At 46.4% G+C, this 19,147-nt stretch overlaps 1 protein-coding gene across 4 annotated transcripts in view; it reads right to left on the bottom strand.

The window, feature by feature from the left end:
* SLC44A2 (solute carrier family 44 member 2 (CTL2 blood group)) overlaps positions 1–19,147 on the bottom strand; it is a 57,365-nt gene that overhangs the window by 15,682 nt on the left and 22,536 nt on the right. For all 4 annotated transcript variants that reach the window (XM_063119042.1, XM_063119041.1, XM_063119044.1 and 1 more), the window contains exons 5-16: positions 18,919–19,003; positions 15,762–15,890; positions 15,580–15,640; positions 11,996–12,119; positions 9,854–9,937; positions 7,222–7,334; positions 4,825–4,956; positions 4,499–4,598; positions 3,140–3,232; positions 2,904–2,988; positions 1,779–2,041; positions 1,074–1,168 (exon numbers count right to left, since the gene is read on the bottom strand). In XM_063119042.1, the coding sequence (XP_062975112.1) occupies positions 1,074–1,168; positions 1,779–2,041; positions 2,904–2,988; positions 3,140–3,232; positions 4,499–4,598; positions 4,825–4,956; positions 7,222–7,334; positions 9,854–9,937; positions 11,996–12,119; positions 15,580–15,640; positions 15,762–15,890; positions 18,919–19,003 (1,364 nt within the window). The remainder of the gene's footprint in view (positions 1–1,073; positions 1,169–1,778; positions 2,042–2,903; positions 2,989–3,139; positions 3,233–4,498; positions 4,599–4,824; positions 4,957–7,221; positions 7,335–9,853; positions 9,938–11,995; positions 12,120–15,579; positions 15,641–15,761; positions 15,891–18,918; positions 19,004–19,147) is intronic.

Below are 19,147 nucleotides of genomic sequence, written 5' to 3'. Positions count from 1 at the left end.
AGTGAGAGCATCCCTCAGTGTTCAAGGCAATGGAGAAATTTTTGCTTACTTAGTCATCTAGGCACGTACCAGACATGCCGGATCCAAAAAAAAAAAAGGCTTCTGTTTTCAAGGGCTGGGGCTTTGTGAGGCTATTTGCAGTTCTTTCCTTCCAGATCTGTAGATTCATTTTCTTTCCTCATATATCTCTTTCTCCAACTTAGCTCCTTGGCAAAAGCTTCCTGACTCTAGAGTGAAGATTTGGGCAAACTGGTGGCCAGGCCAGGCTCAATGCATGTTGCCACTGCAGGTAAGCGGGCAGGCCGCCACCACCGTGGCCGCCACCTGCCTTGCGCATTCATTGTACCTGCTCGGCCAGCCAGCCCAGCTCTGCACTTGCCCTGGCTCCCACCTTGCGCCCCAACCATGTGGCTCCTGGGGGAGGAACGGCTGAGCTATCGCCGGAGGTCACATTGCCCAGCCTCTTGCAAGAGTTCAGCTGACCTCTTCCAGGAGCCCTGCGGCTGGGGCACAAGGCAGGAGCAACAGCCTGGTGGGCAGGAGTTGGCTGGCCGGCCGGCTGGCCAAGTGAGTAGGATGGGCGGACAGTGGCGGTCACAGTTAGAAGTGACGGGACATCTGGGCAGTGGAGGGAGAGGGACAATTTGCTCTTTTTCCTGCATTCCTCCGCCTGATGCACGTGCATCAGACTGCCCCATGACAGGACTGGCCCTGCTGGTGCCAGAGACGCCTCTGCAGAAACGTTGCTGAGTTGCATGACTGGCTTGCATAATTAGATTTTTGGCCCTGTTTTGATTTTATTGGGTGAGAATTATAACCTGTAGGCTAACCCATAGACTCTCAAGCCAACCACATCCTTCAGCAGCAACTCAGGACTTGAAAGCCTTCCTATTGGAGTACAAGAGGAGAGGCTTTAAGGTCTAGAAGGACCCATGAGATGGCATCTCTCATTAGTTAAGACTGGGCAAGACGGAGAACTCCAATTTAAACTGGGCAAAACCACTTCCTCCAACTGAGTCCAGTCCTCACTTCCTGCCCTAAATTCCAGCCCCTCCCCCACCCGCATTCAGTACCTTTTAGCCTATGGTCCAAGTACTCCAGCATGACTCGAATGATCTGGACAATAGCAAGAATCAGAGACCCAAAGGCCAGGGAGCCGGTGTGGTACCTGCCAGAGGGAAAGTAGAAACAGAGAACTGATGGTATGGTTTGGTGGTGGTGGTGGGAGCCTGCTTGTCTAACCACATCAGCTCACATGCCTCCAGTTCCATTTTGAAACCCAGAGTCCATCATAGGCTATGCAGCAGACCCGTAAGGGCTGCTGAAATTACTCATCCACCCCAGTTGACTTTAACTATTTAGAAATCTCTCTGCCCTAAGCATGACCTTCCACCCCCACCCTCATCCCCCAAGTCAAGTTAGGAATCTCCTTAAACATGCCTTGATATTCACAGCCTTCTCAAACTGCCTTGGAACACCTCCAGCTAAATCAGCAAGCCATAGAAAGGGACCATTATCAAGGCCTCACTGTGTGCTAATTCTGGGGAAATCAGAGCTCTCCTTTGTACTACACTGGCTGAATGCTCTGCCACTGCCCAGTTAGCCAAGCCAGGCCCTTTTGTCCCAGAGCACAGATCATCCAAGACTGAGCGGAAATCACTGCGTAGCGCTCTTATCCACGCTGGGTCTACCCTGATCTCTCAAAGCCCTTCTCTATTTCTGCAGTGTGGAGGCTTGTCAAGGGCTCGCACTTCTCCCTCCCCTTCCTGGCCCTTTACCTGAGTGCTCGGCCGAAGGACGAGAAGAGGGGGAAGGCTGGCATATCATCAGGTTTCTTAAAGGCCCAGTAGTAGGAGGCAAAGGCCCCAGCCAGGGTGACTTGGCCCAAGGCAATAGCAAAGTTGGCCAGCCAGAAGAACATGAAGGCATTGTAGATCTGCAAGATGATGAGGTACTTGTGGTAGGTGGTCTCACCGCCATAGAAGGCAAAGAGGCAGCGAGCATCCGGGCACTGCTTGGTTACGTTGCTAGTACTGAAAGTCTAAAAGGAGAAAGCAAATGAGAACCCTCAGGACTCTGGCAGCCAGGCAGGCACAGATAGTCCCACTCAGGCGCCTTGCTTGAGATGGAAGAGGTGTGGCTTCCTCTGTTTGTACCACAGCCTATCTCAGACATGGATACGGGCACTTAAGACACCCTTTCCCAGGCAGGACAACAGGAGGACGTGGCAGCGTGTAAAGTTAGCACCTCCAGGATTCCCCAACACTCATGTGACTACACGGGCCTCATCCAGCATAAAAGGAGAACCAAAAGGGAGCCACCATCATTGTCCAGTCACCCTTTTGCCTTAGATTTTAAAATGTATTTTACACTTCATAAAAACTGAAACCACGCTCTTCTCCTCCTGAGCAGATGGGGACGCTTTCCTTAGCGCTTAGTTTCACTTGCTGCTAATCCTGGCTTGTCATTGTGTAAAAAACAGAGATGGTCTAATTAACTAGATATTAAGTCACAAGCTAGTTTCATAACTCGTGGTTTGAAGTTGGCTTGTTTAAAAAGTGTGTGCACCGCTGGGTGGTCTTCCAAAGGAAGGGCGTGCGAGCGCAGCTCCCTCAAAATCCCACTTTCCATAGCTAGCGCACAACAGCATAGAGAATGGCAGGACCCAGGGACGGAGTGGGGTTTGTTTGGCCTACACACTTCAGGGCAGCCCAGGTCAGGACGAAGTAGGAGGCACAGGAGGCGTGTGGCCAATATCACTGTGGCTTCTAAACAGTCTTCAAGGGCAGGCCCATGGAGAAAACATTACAGTCATTCTGGAATCACCCGTTGTTGTTGTTGTTGTTGTACCCATTATTCAACTGAGACAGTTCCATTATTAATTATTTTAGACTGTTTCTCACTTCTGGGTTGCAGGTCTTTCCAGCGAATTGACATTCTGTCTCATTAAACACCTTGTAGACAGCTTCATTAGAGGTAGACAAGAAACTGGAAGCAGTCAAGGAGCTATACTGTACAGCATCTTATGCCTGACAGCCTGAGATGAACCTCTGAAAACCAGGCTAGTTGCTTGGAGTCCCATCTATCCCCCATGATCCGTTAGCGCAAGGGAGGGGGGGGGGAACCTGTTGAAGGATACACAGCTGTGCTGGCCCAGTAAGCAATGCAGAGACACACGAGGAAAAATGTGCAGAGGGGGAACAGTAGAGATGTCATGATGTGACCAATGGCCCTGCCAGGAGGATGGGGGAGTGGTGGGGAGAAAGGAAGAAAGAAAGAAAGAACACACACGTCAGTTTCAAGGCCGCAGTCTGTCCAGGCACAATAAAGCCCTCTTCTACCTTCAGCCCCGCTGTGGACAGACTTTCTGCCACACCCACACCCAGAATAGTTCATCAGAGCCCACTCCAGGAGTAACTACTTTGTCTGCATGCTCTAGCTATTCCCATCTTACTTGTTGTGTAAGATTGAGAGGCCACCAATGAGGGAGGAAGCAGCAGCCAGGCACCTCTCCACCGTGCCTGGGTCCAGCTCCAGCTGAGAGCCCCCTCCCTCCTGCTACCAACTGTCTCTGGAGAGGCCACCAGAGAGGGAGGAAGCAGCAGCCAGGCACCTCTCCACCGTGCCTGGGTCCAGCTCCAGCTGAGAGCCCCCTCCCTCCTGCTACCAACTGTCTCTGCAGAGGCCACCAGTGAGGGAGGAAGCAGCAGCCAGGCAACTCTCCATCGTGCCTGGGTCCAGCTCCAGCTGAGAGCCCCCTCCCTCCTGCTACCAACTGTCTCTGCAGAGGCCACCAGTGAGGGAGAAAGCAGCAGCCAGGCACCTCTCCATCGTGCCTGGGTCCAGCTCCAGCTGAGAGCCCCCTCCCTCCTGCTACCAACTGTCTCTGCAGAGGCCACCAGTGAGGGAGGAAGCAGCAGCCAGGCACCTCTCCATCATGCCTGGGTCCAGCTCCAGCTGAGAGCCCCCTCCCTCCTGCTGTCAACTGTAACTGCTGAACTTTGCAACTAAGATTGTAGTGCCTGAATTTGCTTTCCTTTTCCCCCTCCTCCTCCTCCCTCCCAATCCCCTTTCCTTTTGTGTCATGTCTTTTAGATTGTAAGCCTGTGGGCAGGGACTGTCAAGAAATACTTTTGTAAGCCGCCGTGAGAGCCTTTTTTGGCTGAATGGCGGCATAAAAATCCTTAAATAAATAAATAAATCTTACACCTTCACTAGAAACGGCTGTCCCATTATCTCTTACGTATAGCACGCTGCTACGTTTGCGATGGACATTCTAGCTAACTATTTCTAGGCAGGAGGGAGAAGCAAAGTCATCGTTTTGAAATTGGAACTGTTTCTTTTGCCTCTTTGATGCTGTTTCGTCCAGCTAGATTTCCCAGCAGCAATAGAATCAGGTAGAACAGCAAACTGACCCTGCAGACTCTACTGAGGAGAGGGGGATATGAGGGTCACTCTTGCAAGGAGATCTATTTGGCACAGTCCACGACAGCCTCACCTGCTGGCTTCCTTGATCAGCGCAATGGCAATGAGGATCCTCTTGCGCAAGAAGATGAGAACTAGGATGATGACAACTTCCACAATGCATAGGATGATCACTGGTAAGAAAACAGAGGGAGATGAGGTGGGACAGTGAGTGGTGTGTGAGCCCCACTGTCCTTAGGTTCGCTGAGAGGAAACCCACAAACTGAAAGACTCTTGGAAAACTCAGAGCCTTTCTCTACGAAGCTCCTCCTCCTCCCGGTCTTTTAATAGCCCATAGGAGTGCTTGGCCAACAAAGAAACACGCTCCTCAGTGGGGGTACAGCAGAGCAGGAGACTTACTGAAGGCCAGCCAGGTTTGCTTCAGGTGGAGATACACACGTAAATCGGTCTGAAACCCAAGTTCCATCAAAGAGACATCAGAACCAGCCTGTCCTTTCAGCTGGGCATATTCCATGTAACAATGAAAGATTCCTGCAAGGTGAAGGCAGCAGTCAAGAGTGAAGAGAACCATCACCAGCAGTCTTGGCTTAATACCATCAACATACCCTATGGTTGGAAACTGGGCCACTGATGTTGCAGATCACAACCCAAATGGGTGGGTTTACGCTGCATAGGAAGCAAATTCAGAAGTGCTAATATCACAGGCTTAGGGAATAGTAGTCCAATCTACTCAGCTCTCTAGACTTTTATCTATATGTTTTGGCAATGCCCAACAGTCGCCTCCTTTTGGGAGGAGGTCATAATACAGATAAACTTTGTATTGGAACAGTCTGTAATATTGAACGATGTGCACGTCCTCCTAAACTATTTACCGGTCTCTTGGAAGTTAACGTATGGTCAGAGCAAATGGATTTTCTGAGCCCTTACGACAGCCAAAAGAGTGATATTACAAAGTTGGAAGGATAAATGTTCATCTCCCATAATGCAATGGACTGAGGACCTAACAACACTGTCAACATTTGAACAGGTGGTATATAAGCGCTATCTGCGAATGGATAAATATATGGATATTTGGTCTCCTTTTCTTGAAACTTTAGAATGTTGTACTTGATGGAATATTGATATTTATATGCTTGTAATTCCTTTTTTTTCATGATTTTTTTGTTTTGTTTTGGGTTTTTTTGAAGTAGATTTTTTTATTGTGAATATCAACAAACAAAACAGAAAATACATCATGGAAATGGAAAAAAAACCCACAGATTATGTATATAGAATTATCATCATTTCCATTGTATGAACTGTTAAAAAAGAGAGAGAGAATTATACAAAGGTTTTAAGAAAAGCAGACGAAATTATCCGTATATTTATCCACTTGCAAGTTGTTAAATTCACAATAAAAAGAAAAGAATAATGAATGAAATGGTGGAAGGGAGTTATGTTCGGTGTAGATAACGAGATGCTGATTGTCAGAGGGGGGGCATGCTTTAGAAACAAGAATCAAACTACAGTGCTAGACAAGGTTGTAGCAGATCACTGCATTCTACATTTACTGGAAAAGTGACTCTGAATTGTGATCATTGGTTCCATGATGCTAAGGTATTTGCCTCAAGTGGGCAGCCTCAGCTTCCATTAGGGATGTTAGAGAAATCAGTGGATTCAAGTGAGATCAGATTTCTCCGAATCCAACCTGTGGATTCCGCAGTGAATCATCTTTTTCTGTCGTGTGGATTCTGACTTGTGAAACCTTTTTTTAAAAAAACCTTTTGGGAGGATTTGCACATTCGTGGCAATGCCCATTAGCGCAAGTACGCATTTACAAACAAAAATCTTGTGCAAAAAAAAAATCTCATCCCAACAATGAGCAGATGACGGAATGAAATACTTCTGACAACCCACAAAACACCAATAGAATGGATTTAACAAAATCCTATATCCCTAGCTGCCATCACGCAGCACCAAATGTAGTGCCCAGTTTAGCCAACTCTTGTACCACGCTGGAAGCGCAACTCCTGGAGAGGAAATCCCTTCTTGGGTTTTCTTTGTAGATTATTCCTTCAGACCTCTTGCATGCCAACCTTCACCACCATGTCTGGACTTTAGAGGAGCTATTCCAGCATAGAACTAAGAGGACTGATTCACTTGCAACAGGAACAGGTCAACTTGGAAACGGTGGTCTCTGTAGGGATCTTTCTGACAATTCAGCCAAAGGAGTATCCTTTCCTCTCTCTCAAGACAAGAGAGGAGGCTGCGCCTGTCTCCAAAGCCTATACTTGAACCTCTGCTCATCTTGCCTGGGTCCACAAGGAAAGCAACACTATTCATTTGTAGAGCAGGGTCTGTAGAGGCCAGCTAGAGTAACCTCTGAATTGAGACAAGATCCGAAAACAAAATCACTGCTGTCCCCTCCCCTCCCTTCTAGCATTCACAAGCAAAATCATACCTAAGGGGTTTCCAGAAGAATTATTAAGTCGAGCAAGGCTTACCTGGGTGGCAACCTCTGCCACCTGCCGCAAGCAGAAAGAGGAGACACCAACACTGCGGGTCCCCAGGGGAGGGAGAAATATGGTGATGGGCTAGATCAATGGTTGGCAACCTGGGTGCCCTCCCAATGTTTTGGACGACACTTGTCATAATCCCTGATCACTGGCCATGCTGGCTTGGGGTTATGGGAGTTGTAGTCCAAAACATCTAGAAGGCACAAGGTTGCTTACCCTGGGCTAGACCATCAAGGAGACAACAAAAGCTTCTCAGTCGGCCTCTACCCACCTGACAGATTCCTTGTTCAACCAAACTTACCATATCCAAGCACCAGGATCACCAGCACAATCATCACCCAGACCATGATCCCTGCCAGGAACCGGAGCAGGACAATAAAGATGAGACTGACCACCATGGAAATCACCAGACCTCTGCAGATGTAAGGCAACAGGGCAGTTCTGAAGTAGCTCTTGCAATACCAAGCGTGGCAACTAACTAACTTCCCCCTGCTCCCATGTTCAGTTATCTTACACGGAATAAAGGGGAGTAGTAGTGGAGGGAGAGCTGCCCTGGAAAACATATGCCATGAAGTGGAAGGAATTGCCACGTCACCCCACAATCTGTTGTGGAGTGGCCCTTCGCTTTGGGGTTATCTTATACTTACATAAAACATACATACAACTGGTTGTCTCTTCTCTGTCTTGTGCAAGTCCCCAGCCACAGGCAGGGCTGCTGTGTTGCCATGGGGATGTTCTCAAGCATTTAACTGCTTGGAGTAAATGAGTCAGAAACAGAATGTGGCCGATGAGCACAAATTATGTGAAGGAAATAAAAGTTCTGTATGGACTGCCAAAAGCTTCATACTGGACCAAGGGACAGAAGGGGCTATAAACTGCCAGCAGGAAGGAAAAGGACAAGCAAGTGAACGACATGTTGGCCAGCAAACCAAAGAAGTAGCAGGGTCAAAAATCGGTAGGGATCCCAGAGAATAGTTTGAGGTCCTAGGATGACCCCTGTAAGCAACCCTGAGACACCCCCACCCTCCCGAAGGGCAGAGTGACATATAAATGTACAGTAAATTATGCTTTATAAAAAGGGTGCAGGATTGGATTTGGTATAGTCAGGGGGGAAAACGTTGGCAGTAAAGTCTCTAGTTTAGTGCCATTAAGCTTCAAAGACATAAGAAAGGTGCCAGATGGACCTTGGAGCCTATTAGGATGTTACTTTTCACTACTTGCACAGGGGAAATACAACTGAAGACAGAAAGGCCTTCGTAATACTGAAATGGTCAGGTGGACATGCAGAACTTGCAAAACTCTCAAGACAGTCTGTGAGTCTTAAAAGGCCCTTTTAACCTTGAACAGATCCCAGAGCGTCTTTCTGTTCCTATATCTGCGGTACTAAAGCACCGGAATACCATAATTCACAGCAGAGATCTGATTCTCTGTCTTCTGGATTCTTCATTCAGTCCCTTAGCCACACCAGTTCTCATCTCCCATCCCTGATGAGAATTCCTTCTACAGATACAGCAGCTTTGTCTCCGTCCATTCAAACCACTGGAAAGGAGATGGAAGCCTGCATCCCTCTAGAACAGCCTTCCTCAACCTGGGGCGCTCCAGATGTGTTGGACTGCATCTCCCAGAATGCCCCAGCCAGCTGGCTGGGGCATTCTGGGAGTTGTAGTCCAACACATCTGGAGCGCCCCAGGTTGAGGAAGGCTGCTCTAGAACTTTCCTACTCAATTGCTGTTCACTTTCGCTGAGATTTCCCTTCGCCTGTCTGCCCTCAATTTTTTATTTTATTTATTTATTTATTTATTTATTACATTTTTATACCGCCCAATAGCTGAAGCTCTCTGGGTGGTTCACAAAAATTAAAACCATGAAAAGCATAACAAAACAACCAACAGTCTAAAAACACAAATACAAAATACAATATAAAAAGCACAACCAGGATAAAACCACGCAGCAGAAATGGATATAGATTAAAATACGGAATTAAAACAGCAAAGTTTAAATTTAAGTTAAAATAGGTGTTAAAATCAGTCCTTAAAAGTGCTTTCCCTGCATCCATAAGGACATTTTCAGCTCCTTTTCCCCCATTTCCTTACTTTGCTTATCCTTCCCCATGACCTGCTCTAAAACAATGTTTTGTAATACGTCATCATAATAGTAAGTACTGTATATGGCAAACATGCAACATAGCATCTGATGCAGGAAGTGGATTCCTGAGCATCTGGGCTGTTTAGGTTTTATAGCTGTTTCTTGCTCTGTATGGCCACCAGTCCTTCACTCCCCTAATGATGTGCACATTCTTCACTTATCTCTCAGCTTCTTCTGCTACTAAAATATTTCAAATTCTGCAACATTACTAGGCATAAAACACAACATATAAATGAAGCAAGTCTGTTCCAGCTATGAGAATGAACCATGTTGACCGATTTTAATTTGAATCTGCGTATGCTTGATGCAGTTTGCACACTTTGGCACAGAGCAGGACCTGCCCAAACCCAACCAGCTAAAGCATGCTATGCTACCACCGTCAGCTTGGGGAAGAACATTTTTGCTAGAGAGTTAAGCAAGTACTCTTCATCACAATGTAACTCACGCCTGGCCCATGTGGCAATTTTACTTCTTTCTAAAGTTGAGCAGAACATGTGTACATGAGGCTCTTGAGCATCAAGGAACAGGGTAAACACTAGCATATACCAATACTGTGATTTTGTGAACCGCCCAGAGAGCTCTGGCTATTGGGCGGTTTAGAAATGTAATAAATAAATAAATAAATAAATAAATAAAAATAAATACACATTATGTGCTGAAGGAGCAGCACCCTGTTCTATTACACTCTGTTCTAGCACTCCTTAACTCTTCTCTGGCTCTGCCTTTGGGAAAGTTCAAGCACTGATCTCCTTCTACACATTAGCTGGGCTGTTCAGGTCTCTGCTCACATTATTATCCAGTACCAGGAAACGGTGTAATCTTCAAAGATCTTCATAGCTACTTGTCTTGCCTCCAGAACCACATTTGCCTTTCTGGAATTAAAAAGAATAAGAAATGAGAAACAAAGGAGGGGTGAAGAAGTTATTTTTAACCCGACACAATGGTGTTCAAAGTGTGAGGTGGACTCCCTCAATACTAGTACGCAATTCCCCTTTCCCCAGCCCCGTTTGTGAAAATATTGACTAAGGCTATGTTCTAAGGCTGCAGAAGGCCTTGCTCTTTGCACGAATTTGGCTTACCTATGCCCCCCACCCCTATTTCTCTCATTTCACCCAGCTCTATTTAAACTGTCATTGTTATCATCATCTAGAACGGGGTTGGGGGACCTGTGGCCCTCCAGACGTTGTTGGGCTCCAACTACTGTCAGCCCCAGCCAGCATGACCAATGATCAGAAATAATGGCCCTGTTCGGAAGACACCTTAAACCACGTCTTTAGCCACGGTGAATAAGGCGAAAAAACTTATTCACTGTGGTTAGAGCTGTGGTTTAAGGTGTCTTCTGAACAGGGCCAGCGTGGCTCTCCAGGTGATGTTGGACTACAGGTTCTCCACGCCTAATCTAGAGCATTGCCCCCCCAAAATACAAAGTTCTTCTTCTTATTTATTTATTTATTATTGAATTTATATCCTGCCTTTTTTCCTCCAAGGAACCCAAGTTGGCGTACACAATCCTCCTACTCTCCACTTTATATAGGTCTTCGCTTGTTTTATGGCTGGGGCATTCTGGGAGATGCAGTCCAACACATCTGGAGCGCCCCAGGTTGAGGAAGGCTGATTTAAGGTATATCTTTGACCTTGCCAGAAATGTCGGTTTGCCATTTCCTCTCAGCACAAATCAAGGTGTATTTTTTTAAAATACATTGAACTCAGAAAAAAATAAAATAAAAATAAAACTATACATCAATGCTTATTCTATATCCCTCCCCGGTCCCTCCTCACACTTTCCTAACTGCTTATCAGCCTTGCAGGAGCTTCACTCACACTCATGGCAATGGCTGGTTCAGGGCCATTGGGAGCCTAATTAATGTTGAGCACAGAATGTCAATTTACATGGGGAGAGGGCAACTATGGGGAGAGATCCTGGCTGACAAACAGATTTAAGGCTCGATATATCAAGGGCTAGGAACAGTTTCCATTGTGAAATTGTTTTAGCAGCAATCCAGTAAGGGAATCTGGAAATCCGCATGGCTGCAGCAGGACTTCAAATATAGCAAAACTGCTAGCAGAAGAACTAGTTCAGCCTTCCTCAACCTGGGGCGCTCCAGATGTGTTGGACTACAACTCCCAGAATGCCCCAGCCAGCTCTCTGGGAGATGCAGTCTAACACATCTGGAGAGCCCCAGGTTGAGGAAGGCTGAACTAGAGCTTTCCTTTCAGGGAGGGAAAACAATGGGTTTCTAGCTCCCTTAGTTAAACATAAAGGCCTATAAGGGTGGAGGTGGTTTTTCCTAACGGATTAGAGGCGACAGGCTCCAATCCCTCCCCTATAAGCCATGTCCCCATCCTCTTGTCTCGGACACAGCCCTTGTCTTCCTAATGTCCCAGTTTTTGCCATCTGTGACAAAAAGAACTACAACAAAGTGATGTGCAGTTTCTGTAGGGTGACCCTATGAAAAGGAGGACAGGGCTCCTGTATCTTTAACAGTTGTATTGAAAAGGGAATTTCAGCAGGTGACATTTGTATATATCAGGAACCTGGTGAAATTCCCTCTTTGTTACAACAGTTAAAGCTGCAGGAGCCCTGCCCTCTTTTAAATCTGGTCACTCTAGTATAGCTCCTGCAGCTTTAACTGTTGTGATGAAGAGGGAATTTCACCAGGTTCTCCATATATACAAATGACACCTGCTGAAATTCCCTTTTCTATGGAACTGTTAAAGATACAGGAGCCCTGTCCTCCTTTTCACATGGTCAACCTAGTTTCTGGGGTCAAACCACAAACTGAGCAAATAAAATAATGTAAGCAAATTACATAGATTCATGAACATCTGCAAGTTACTCTTCTGAAAAGAGTTTGCATTTCTAAAAAGACTAAGACCTTTCCTCTCCCCCTACCCACCCACCCACCCAAGAAGGCACACACAGGACTTACTTGGCCCCTTCTACAAGATCTGTCACATTCCTTTTCTTTCCTCTTCCATCATCAAAGGTTGTCTCATTTCCAACCGTGATAACCCCTTTGTTAGTTCTGATTGCAGGTAAACATCTGCGAGCCACTAAGGGTAACAACACACACGAGAGATCTGAGCAGCAAGGAAGCAACAGTCCCCTCGCCCTCATTCTCTGCTTAGGAGGCTGACAGGAAAGTCACGATCCTCTGACATCAGGCAGGGAAAAAGCTGACCTGGGCAACTGAAGAGGCAATTGCATAAAGGGATTAGGATTCCCTCAGCCCAGTTTGCACGTAACGACAACCCAGTGATTGACTTGGTCCATACGTAATGACAACCCAGGGTTGAGTATGGGTTGCCACTGAATCCTGGCTTGCTGTTGAAGCCTGGGTTATGTTATTTATTTATTTATTTATTTATTTATTTATTTATTTATTTATTTATTATTTATTATTGTTGGTTTTCTTGAATTGTGGCTTGTTGTTGCGTATGAACCCTGCACTATGATTTAACTCTGGGTTGTTAACTGTGAACAACCAAGCAAGAGAACCTATGGTTGTGAACTCTGGGTTGTTTGTGGTTAACAACCTATAGTTAAACCATAGTGCAGGGTTTGTAGGCAACAACAAGCCACGATTCAACAACAACTCAAACTCAGGGTCGTTACATGAGAACCAAAGATTCGGGTTGAGTGGAAGGCCATGTCTTTCCCTCAGCGCACCAGGTGTGGAGTATCCCTCTGGTTACCCATACCCCCAGGGCTTGGATGGTCTGTTAGTGATACGCGCTGGGAGCCAAGGGAGAGAAGTAAGCCACACAGGAGGTAAGATTTGGACATGAAGGGCTGGAAAAAGTATGGAATGAGGAGGAGGGAAAGGAAGAAGTAGTCAGATTACAGCTTACCTACTTACCCACTTGTAACACCAATTGTAAATGTCAGTGGCAAATAAAGCATTTATTAAATCACAATCTAATTCAAGACAAGTTTGCTGGGCATCACATGTGTGTTATAAATACTTGGTTGCAGCTTATGCTTGTCCAGTATCAAATGCTCACTGACTTACCAACCTAGGCTTGGGGGGGGCGGGGGCAGAGGCTGAAGAAACAGTCATCTGCAAAGAACCTGTATCCTAGTTCAACATACAATAGCTGGGGCTGCCCATTCAATGTAACAGACCGTGGGAGGTCTCTAAGGCCATGGCTAGACCAGACCTATATCCCAGGATTGTCCCGGGATCATCCCTGTGCATCCAAATGACACACAGGGGATCCCGGGAGCAGGCAGGGACGGCCCCTCCATTTGCCTGGGATAATCCTTAGGTCTAGCTAAGGCCTGAGTCTCTTCAATTACCTGAACAATCGCTAAGCATACATAAGAGTTAAGCCAATTTATAATGAATCTGATTTTCCTGGATCAACTGGACTACAGTGAGGAATCTCTGCTCACTGCTATCAGAATTGAAACCAAACCTGCCTCTTCAGGTTTGGTTTGGAACCTTATAGGGTTGCCAATTTTTCATTCCCAAAATTCTGGTAGCAGGTCAGGGAGCAGGACCACACGGGGAAATGGGCATAGCTACAATGCCCACAGCTGTGGCTGCCACATCCCCATATTGCTCTGCCACCACCCACCTTAGCTTGAGAGATGGGTGGGAGAAATGACTGTACACATGAACCTTACAATCTAGAATACAAAAGCATCTGGAGGGACTGATCTCAACCACTGGATGCCCTAGCGTGCATGTATTAGGGGCACAGTATAAGGCATGCACACTAAGTGAAATGTGACTGTTGACTATAACTCAAAAAGATATGCAAAGTGAAATACATAAATCTGGCAACAGTTCCAAATTTCTGGATTTACACACACACACACACAAATCCCTCTTGGCAACTAGCTCAGAGGTTAAAACAAAAAACAAAATACGGGCCAGGCTCCTCCCACCTCGGCCACCGTGATTTCACAAGCTCTGTGAGGACGATGGCCTCCATGACAGCCATGGGTACTATTTGATCTGGCATAATACATGAGGTTTTACACTAGCCCAGAATTGGCGGGTTGGTTCTTCAGGGGTTGATTATGTTCTAAGAGTTCAGAGTCTCATGCGCCTATCTTCTCTGTAGAGTAGGAGACCAGCAATTGATCCACTCTCACAGATCCAACTAGATTCCAGGACTTTGGAGGTGACACACTCATCAATCTGGATTACTGCCCTGGCCGAGTTAAACTGTGAAGGAGTCTGAGAATGGTTAGGGTGCATCTAGAACATGCTTAGGGTGCATCTAGAGCATGCTTAGGGTGCATCTAGAACATGCTTAGGGTGCATCTAGAGCATGCTTAGGGTGTATCTAGAACATGCTTAGGGTGCATCTAGAGCATGCTTAGGGTGCATCTAGAGCATGCTTAGGGTGCATCTAGAGCATGCTTAGGGTGTATCTAGAGCATGCTTAGGGTGTATCTAGAGCATGCTTAGGGTGTATCTAGAGCATGCTTAGGGTGTATCTAGAGCATGCTTAGGGTGTATCTAGAGCATGCTTAGGGTGTATCTAGAGCATGCTTAGGGTGTATCTAGAGCATGCTTAGGGTGTATCTAGAGCATGCTTAGGGTGTATCTAGAGCATGCTTAGGGTGTATCTAGAGCATGCTTAGGGTGTATCTAGAGCATGCTTAGGGTGCATCTAGAGCATGCTTAGGGTGTATCTAGAACATGCTTAGGGTGCATCTAGAGCATGCTTAGGGTGTATCTAGAACATGCTTAGGGTGTATCTAGAACATGCTTAGGGTACATCTAGAGCATGCTTAGGGTGCATCTAGAGCATGCTTAGGGTGTATCTAGAGCATGCTTAGGGTGTATCTAGAACATGCTTAGGGTGTATCTAGAGCATGCTTAGGGTGTATCTAGAGCATGCTTAGGGTGTATCTAGAACATGCTTACCTAAGCTGGTGCTGTCCAGGTGTGTTGAACTGCAACTATCATCATCCCCAGCCATGCTAGCTGGGGATAATGGAAATTGCAATTGTACACATCTGGAGGGCACCAGATTGGGGAAGCCTGATCTAGTGGAAGAGGGATTCATCCCTGCCACTCCTGGGGAGTGAAGAACAGCCAAGAAAATCTGGGCCTGCTAGATTTTAAACATTGTTGCCTATTCTGAATATTTGAGGTTGGGTAATTAAAAAGCCTAAATAAATTAAGAATAGGCAACTAAGATAAAGCTGCCTAGTGAGGTCATGGAGTCAAGTTCTTTGGCTTTGTGTGTGTGGAGATTTTGCAAGTAAATGGCTTGGAAATGTGAATCTTGCTTTAGGAGGGAAAGATTGGGCAAAACGACCCTCTGAGATCCGCACTGTGAACAGTGAGCCAATCTGCCATCAGGGCCAGAGCCAGGGGTGTGGCGGCGGCCTGTGTGTGGCAAGACCCAGACTGCTCCTGGATGCGGAGGTGGAGGAGAGTCAGGGCAGTGGCTTGAATGGTATCAAGACTGCGGAGCTGCTCCAGAACCAGGACTCAGATCTTGGGGGCCTTCCCTCCCTCAGCAGCTCGCTTTCTCCGGACAAACTTACAAGGCTTGCTGGGAGTGAGCATGGCTGGGCAGTCGCCATCTTTCAAAACTTCAGGTGCACTCTGGACAAGAGAGAGAGAGGTAGACCGTGGTTAATTGCTGCCCAGAGAAGGAGGTTTTCCAAATACCCTCCCAGGAATAACAAAGGCAAAAGCAGAACCAAGTCCCAGAGAGCCCACTTACCTTCTTCAGATTGCTAAATTCTGGGACACAAAACTGTTGGTAGTATTTAAGTTCCTTGGTGGCTGAGATGTCAATGGTGGAGGCCTGAAGGTAAGTGAGGTACCGATCTGGGCAACTGCTTACACAGATCTGAAACAGTCCCAAAAAGCACAACAATTTAGGATCTCAATGCAAACCCTGAATTCCCAGCACAAAGGAATCTTGAGGTGTGAATATCTGGTGGGTATGTTCGCACAGGGCTTTTTAAACAACAACAACACACCCATCAGGACAATTTATAAGGAACTACGCTGCTTTCAAAGTAACCACACAAGCAATTCCATTGCAACATTCTGACCTGGTTCACATATAATGACAAACCACAGTTCAACCATAGCTTCTTACTTGTGAACCCGGAAATATGGACCAACTATGGGTTATTATCCACAAACAGCCCACGAAGAGAACCCATGGTTTGTTCTGGGGTTGTGAACTGTGAGTTGTTTAAACCATGTTTTGTGATTATGTACAAACCCAGAATCATGGTTTGTTCAGTTAAAGAGGCAAAAGTGGTCAAAACCCCCGAGCCTCTTTGTATGCCAGTATTAATGTGCCACAAAGGCAGTTGGGATATAAGAAGGAAACGGGTGAAGGAGGAGGGAAACAAACAGCCCAGGGAGTGAGAAAACAAATCATGATTTGTTCGATCATCTGCTAGACAAACCCTGGTTATGGCAACATGTGAACCATGTGTGCTACGACACATACACACCACATTCCCTTGCATATATCTTTCATCTAAGTCTTGTTCACACGTAACGCTTGTTGTTTGGCACTTTTAATAGAACAGAAAATAGGTTTAAATTAGGGCTGTGCACCTCTTTGGCTCTGGATCTGGCCTGTTCTAGATCTGGAGCGAGATTTGGATGTCTGGATTATTTGGGCAGCTGGCCAATGCTTGGCTTTCCCAGGCATCCACTGAGCGCCCCCTCACCCACCACGCGAGCTCCTTACCTGGACCCATCCTGAGTGCCTGCAGCAGTCCAGGCCTCTTCAAGGGAGTTGCCATTTTTGAAATGGAAACTCATTCGAAGAGGCCTGTATGAGCCTCTTCAAGGGGAGCGGGGGCTTGAGCAGTGGGCACCCAGGAAAGCCGGTGCCGTCCTTCTGCCCCATCAGATTTCCAAATAATTTAGACATCTGAATCTCACTCCAAATCCAGAACGGGCCAGATCCGGAGCCAAAGAGGTGCACAGCCCTAATTTAAACCTATTTTCTATTTTATTAAAAGTGCCGAACAGTAAGTGTTACGTGTGGCCCAGAGCACCCATTACCAACTTTGATTGTATGCCAACTACACCCGTTCCAGGATAGGGATAGCCTAGCCATGGTCATCCATGCACTGGTAACCTCACACGCTCTATGAGGGGCTACCCATGCATATGATTCGGACGATACAGGTAAGTGCAGAATGCAGCAGCTAGGTTGCTCTCTGGGACACCTAGCTATGTTCACATAAAAGCTGTGTTAAAAGAACTGCACTAGCTACCTGTCAGTTACCAAGCCATGTACAAGGTTATGGTATTGTCCTATAAAGCCCTAAACAACTTGGCACCAGCATACGTAGCAGATCATCTTTCCAGATAACACTTACAATCTTCAGAGGAGGGCTTGCTGGTCATTCTGAGATGAACAGAATGTCACCATGAGGAACCTCGATGGTGGGCCGTCTCTGTAGCTGCACTCATTCTTCTGGAAAACCCTCCCTCAAGCAGTTCAGGAAATGTAACATCCTTTAAACACCTCCTGAAAACATATATTTTCACATGCCCTTTCCCAGTGCTGTAACTGGTTTTGGGTTTATATGATATTTTTTATGTTACGTTTTAACTTGTTGCATGTAATGGTTTTAACTGTGAACTGCTCAGAGAGCCATGGCTAACGGACAGGCAGTATAACAGTGTAATGAATGAATGAACGAAGAGTGCCTTTTCATCAGCTTCACCCTAGCAAAAAACAAAGCCCGATGAAGAGAGACTGATAGAACTGGGCATGTTTAGCCTGGAGAAGAGAAGATTGAGGGAAGACAGGATAGCGCTCTTCAAATACTTAAAAGGTTGTCACACAGAGGAGGGCCAGGATCTCTTCTCGATCCTCCCAGAGTGCAGGACACGGAATAACGGGCTCAAGTTAAAGGAAGCCAGATTCCAGCTGGACATCAGGAAAAACTTCCTGACTGTTAGAGCAGTACGACAATGGAATCAGTTCCCTAGGGAGGTTGTGGGCTCTCCCACACTAGAGGCCTTCAAGAGGCAGCTGGATAACCATCTGTCAGGGATGCTTTAGGGTGGATTCCTGCATTGAGCAAGGGGTTGGACTTGATGGCCTTGTAGGCCCCTTCCAGCTCTGCTATTCTATGATTCTATGAAAAAAGTGCGATCTCTCAGAGGGAGGCAGCAGGTATCAGCAACTACCACCAGATACTTCAAAGGGGAAGCAGGCTCTGTACATTAACCCAGGGTAGAGCTTTCGAGGCTGCTTGCTCTCATCTGGCATCAGCTCTTTGAAGTGCTTGGGACTCCATTCCTCCTCCAGTATTTCCCTGATGTGACCGAGGGAGGGCACTAAACGCCCCGTCACTTACCTGCTCCCATGCCCCACTGCCCCCACGCTTTAGATATCGGACAACATAATAAGACGGCTCATTTATATCTAGGACTTCATGAGAGAACGCAAGATCCCATCTTCTTTGTATGTGCTCACTAGGGATGCCAGAGAAATCTGTAACAGATTCAAGTGAGTTCAGATTTCTTTGAATCCAACCTGCATTCAAAGACAGAAGCAGCCTTTTCCATGTTGAGCAGGTTCTGTGGATTTGTGGACCAGTTTATTACTTTGGGGGTGGGGTGGAATTTGCACAAATGCACATTAGTGCTAATGCATAGTTGTGCAAGGAGAATGAAATTCACATACATCTTTTAAAAAATTCCGATTCCATTGATGAGCGGACGACGGAACGATAAGATGTCTGACAGTCCACAAATACAGGCGGAACAGATTTAGCAAAGCCCGTACATATTTAGTGTTAACTTTTTGGACAACAAACTGGTGCAAAGCTCCCACAGTTTTGACCTATCTGGAGTCATTGTCAAGGAATGTGCCCAGAGAAAATCCTTACCTGTGTGGTGGGGCACTGGAACTCCAGCAATACCAAAGGGCTGGCACATTTCATGATATTGAAATAGAACAAGAAAGGTTTTTTCCTGAAAAGAGAGAAAGAACTGTAAGAACATTCAGTCCAGTTAGTTTCTATATATTATTGTTGTTGTTGCTGCTGCTGTTGTTGCATTAATATCCTTCCTTTTTTTCCTCCAAGGAACCCAAGGCGGCGTACATAATCCTCCTCC

This window comes from Elgaria multicarinata, chromosome 3 (genome assembly GCF_023053635.1).
Source record: "Elgaria multicarinata webbii isolate HBS135686 ecotype San Diego chromosome 3, rElgMul1.1.pri, whole genome shotgun sequence".
NCBI classification, from domain to species: Eukaryota; Metazoa; Chordata; class Lepidosauria; order Squamata; family Anguidae; genus Elgaria; species Elgaria multicarinata.
This window is presented reverse-complemented; position numbering and strand designations above follow the sequence as displayed.